The 3,263-nt window shown below is 30.8% G+C and overlaps 1 protein-coding gene across 5 annotated transcripts; it reads right to left on the reverse strand.

Annotated features, from left to right (window-relative positions):
- Positions 1 to 400: 400 nt before the first annotated feature.
- On the reverse strand, positions 401 to 3,020 carry LOC105220506 (ubiquitin-conjugating enzyme E2 J2). Of its 5 annotated transcripts, XM_054233428.1 has the most exons (5): positions 2,587 to 2,739; positions 2,144 to 2,508; positions 1,218 to 1,524; positions 1,092 to 1,162; positions 402 to 1,030 (listed from the first exon to the last, which is right to left on the reverse strand). In XM_054233428.1, the coding sequence occupies exons 3-5, from the start codon at positions 1,510 to 1,512 to the stop codon at positions 620 to 622; spliced, it is 777 nt and encodes a 258-aa protein (XP_054089403.1). In that variant the 5' UTR covers positions 1,513 to 1,524; positions 2,144 to 2,508; positions 2,587 to 2,739; the 3' UTR covers positions 402 to 619. The 5 variants fall into 5 exon arrangements, with proteins under 5 accessions (XP_011195245.1, XP_054089403.1, XP_028901676.1 ...); XM_011196943.3 differs by lacking the exons at positions 2,144 to 2,508; positions 2,587 to 2,739 and adding an exon at positions 1,579 to 1,842 and having other exon boundaries at positions 401 to 1,030; XM_029045843.2 differs by lacking the exons at positions 2,144 to 2,508; positions 2,587 to 2,739 and adding an exon at positions 2,838 to 3,020.
- Positions 3,021 to 3,263: the final 243 nt, after the last annotated feature.

Raw genomic sequence — 3,263 nt, forward strand, 5'->3', positions numbered from 1 at the left:
TGTATCTTTAACCTGAAAATTTCGATAATGAACTCTGAAAATATGAATAATGTTACGAGTTAAAAAAATTATCTTCACACTTTTTAACTTATCTCGCGAAGTAAGAAGTTCGCGTCCGCCCAACAGAGGTTTTGGTTGAATTTTCTATGAAAAAAATAATCTCTTTGTCTCTTTACTCAAATGTTGTAGTAAATAATTCTCGGTTTTGATGGCTAACTTCGAACATCTTGATTATTTCGATTGCGGTGTTTCGGGGAATGGGGAAAAAGCTAGTGTTCTGTATGTTGCAGAGACCGATTTTGTATTTTTTATATGAAATCAATTCAATTTTATTTTTTGTATTGGCGAATAATGTTTATGCACGTATTTCATTTTTAACTTCATAGTGAAAACAAATTTACATAGTGCTAATATTTACAAATAAAATCATATGCTTATTTTATATACTAGCGCGTATTTGTATAATACATTATTATTAGTTATAGATATGAATCATATTTATATACAAATAATGCTTCTTATTATAGAGGAATGAAATTCAGTGTTATAATTTAACTATATATAGGGAGGTATAATATAGAACAATATATATATATATATTTGTTTCTTTTGTCTATTTCTATTCTTGATTTATATTCTTAATCACATAATTTACCATTAATGCAAATATTGCAAAGCTTATTAATATTATTATATTTGAATAAATTGATTGCCAATTAATTAAAGAGTTCCCTGTACGGTTTGCTCCAATTATCCTATTTTGTGCATTATCAACAATGCTTTCCAACCCACAAATATCATCATTGGGTATTTCATTGTTACTGCTATCTCTTCTGCATGCTCCATTTGACAGCGTGGTAGTCTTCGCTTTCTGTTCGTCTTCTAATCGTTTATTAATTTCCTCACAAATTTCTGGGAATAATTCGCGAAAGTGCTGATTTTTTAGATTGTAGGCAAGCGATTTTTTTGCATATTGTTGCTTTTCGTATTGAGTTGACTCTATGGAACCAAGCGTTGGTGTTGTCTCCAACTGAAATTATTTTTGACACTAATATACAAACTATTTTAAAATAGAATGAGATCAATAATACCATGAAACTCAATAGTCCAGTGAGTATGGTCCCAACACACCAAGTTGGATTCCAAGTATCTGGATGGAAATCTGTAATTATACATTATGTAAAATATATTTTAAGTTGACTTATCATTTGAATTACCAGAAATGCTTAGACATAATCTCGTATTCGTTTTGAAGCGCCCATTTGGAGTTAGCATATAAATTGATGGCGGTTTGAAGGGGAACTCTCTGGGGAAGACCAAAGTGCCATGATAGTACCCGCCATAATAGGGAGTATTCGCCGGTCCTTTTACCACGTAATGCCACTCTAGAATATTATTTGGCAATGGTTCTGCTGTAATATATGGCAGGGGATCTCTTTTCAGCCGCATATAATCTTGCTTCATACGGGATATAGCAGTTGGCTGTTTTCGAGGTTTCATTGTAGATGACATATTTGTATTATGCTGAAATTTATAAAGATATAAGTTGATATTTTTAAACAGGCAATTAATTATTACTTGAGTGTGTTTGAGCTCAGGATACTAAAAAAATGATACCATATATATAGATGTACATATTGAAATAACTATTTTTGTATTATATTATTTACTTTCACCACGTTGCTATTTTATTAAACAACGGTTTTTTTACTTTCACCTTGCATTCACAACTTCAAATATGCTTGATAAATAACTTTACTGCTATACTGCGACAGGAGAGAAATCGATTCAATATAGCATGGCTTAACGCGGTGCATTTAATATGTGATATTTTGTGAGTAATACCAATGACCACCACACAAATATCTACATACACGTGATGCTACTTACCGTGAAATAGAATCTACTATTATTGAGATTATAATTTTTGTAACTCAACTCTTTAACTAAGAATAATTCCAAACCAAATATTGACAAGTTGTTACGCGTCCATCAACAATTCTATAAAACGACTTATAACAGCAGTCGTGCTATTTTTGTAAGCGGTCAATTTATTTTCTTTTACTTTCTATTTAAGAAAGTAATTTTAACGTATAACAAATAGAAACTCGTTGTGTTTTGTTTTTTGTTATAGAGATGTTACCTGAACCGATTGTGTTATGTCAGCTGTCACTTGCTAGTGCAACTATTTTAAACGATAGTGAAATAAACATTTCTTTGCCTGTGTTCAAACGCATCATCTTCAAGGGAACATGGGAACAAATCAAACAGTATTTTTTGATACCGCGCAGACTCGAAGAGAGTCCAAGTTGCATGTTGCTTTGTATAAGCGCAAAACATCGAGTTCCTACTAAACACAATTCTTAATATTCCTTAAGTATTGTGTATTTATCTTATTTACGCATCAATCATTTTCTTTGTTAAGATTTTTGAATTATTCTGAGAAACTATCCAAATATGCCAACAAAAGGACATCACTCGTGGTGCAACTCTGCGCTTACATGTCCTCTGAAATGTGGGAAATAGTGTTGCGTTACTTAATTTGGTGGAAAAATACTCAAATCTACAAAATTAAAAAATGTTTACCACTTATTCCATTTCTTTCTACCTAAATAAATGTAGGTTAGGCTACATTGTCATAATGATCCAATGGTTGCGAATAGAGGAATTGCCAATTGAAGTAATAGCCTTTTCGCACAGGCAAATTAAATTAAGTACATTAAAATTATAATTGAGAAACCTCGATTAACGATCAGCTATTACATTTTATTTGTTTACATTAAACCGTATTTTTTTATCTTGAACAATATGAATGCCACTTGAATACATATACATACATATATATTTGTTGCGATTTGTGAATTTGAGTTAGAGCACAAAACATTTGTAAGTTGCTTCCATGGGTTGTTTTGCACAAGAAGAAAGTATTCGGCATTTGCTTTCATTTATTAAAAAAATATTTTTTTTTTGTTAGAAATTTGTTTACTTTTGAATTTCAAAAATTTGAATTTTTGAATAAATGTAAGGTAAATCAATGACTACAAACATGCCAAATATGTGAAAAGTTAAATAACATATACTTAACACTTTGTTGAATATAACCCGCAGAGTTGCATTGGACTTTCAACTCGATTCGTATTCGACCAAAGGTTATTGATCAATTAACTGCTGTGCGAATAGGCTGTAAATACAGTAGAACTTTCATAACTCGAACTCTTGAATTTGTAATAGAAATCAAATTTCATACAAATTACCATCCTTAA

Source organism: Zeugodacus cucurbitae, chromosome 2 (genome assembly GCF_028554725.1).
Source record: "Zeugodacus cucurbitae isolate PBARC_wt_2022May chromosome 2, idZeuCucr1.2, whole genome shotgun sequence".
Lineage (NCBI taxonomy): Eukaryota > Metazoa > Arthropoda > Insecta > Diptera > Tephritidae > Zeugodacus > Zeugodacus cucurbitae.

Excerpts from the sequence above, each read along its gene's own strand:
- LOC105220506 (XM_029045843.2), bottom strand. The coding sequence starts at position 2,945 with ATGAAAGCAAATGCCGAATACTTTCTTCTTGTGCAAAACAACCCATGG. Across the intron at positions 1,163-1,217 it reads ATTATGTCTAAGCATTTCTG|ATTTCCATCCAGATACTTGG; the intron begins GTAATTCAAATG and ends GTATAATTACAG. Across the intron at positions 1,031-1,091 it reads CTGGACTATTGAGTTTCATG|TTGGAGACAACACCAACGCT; the intron begins GTATTATTGATC and ends AAATAATTTCAG.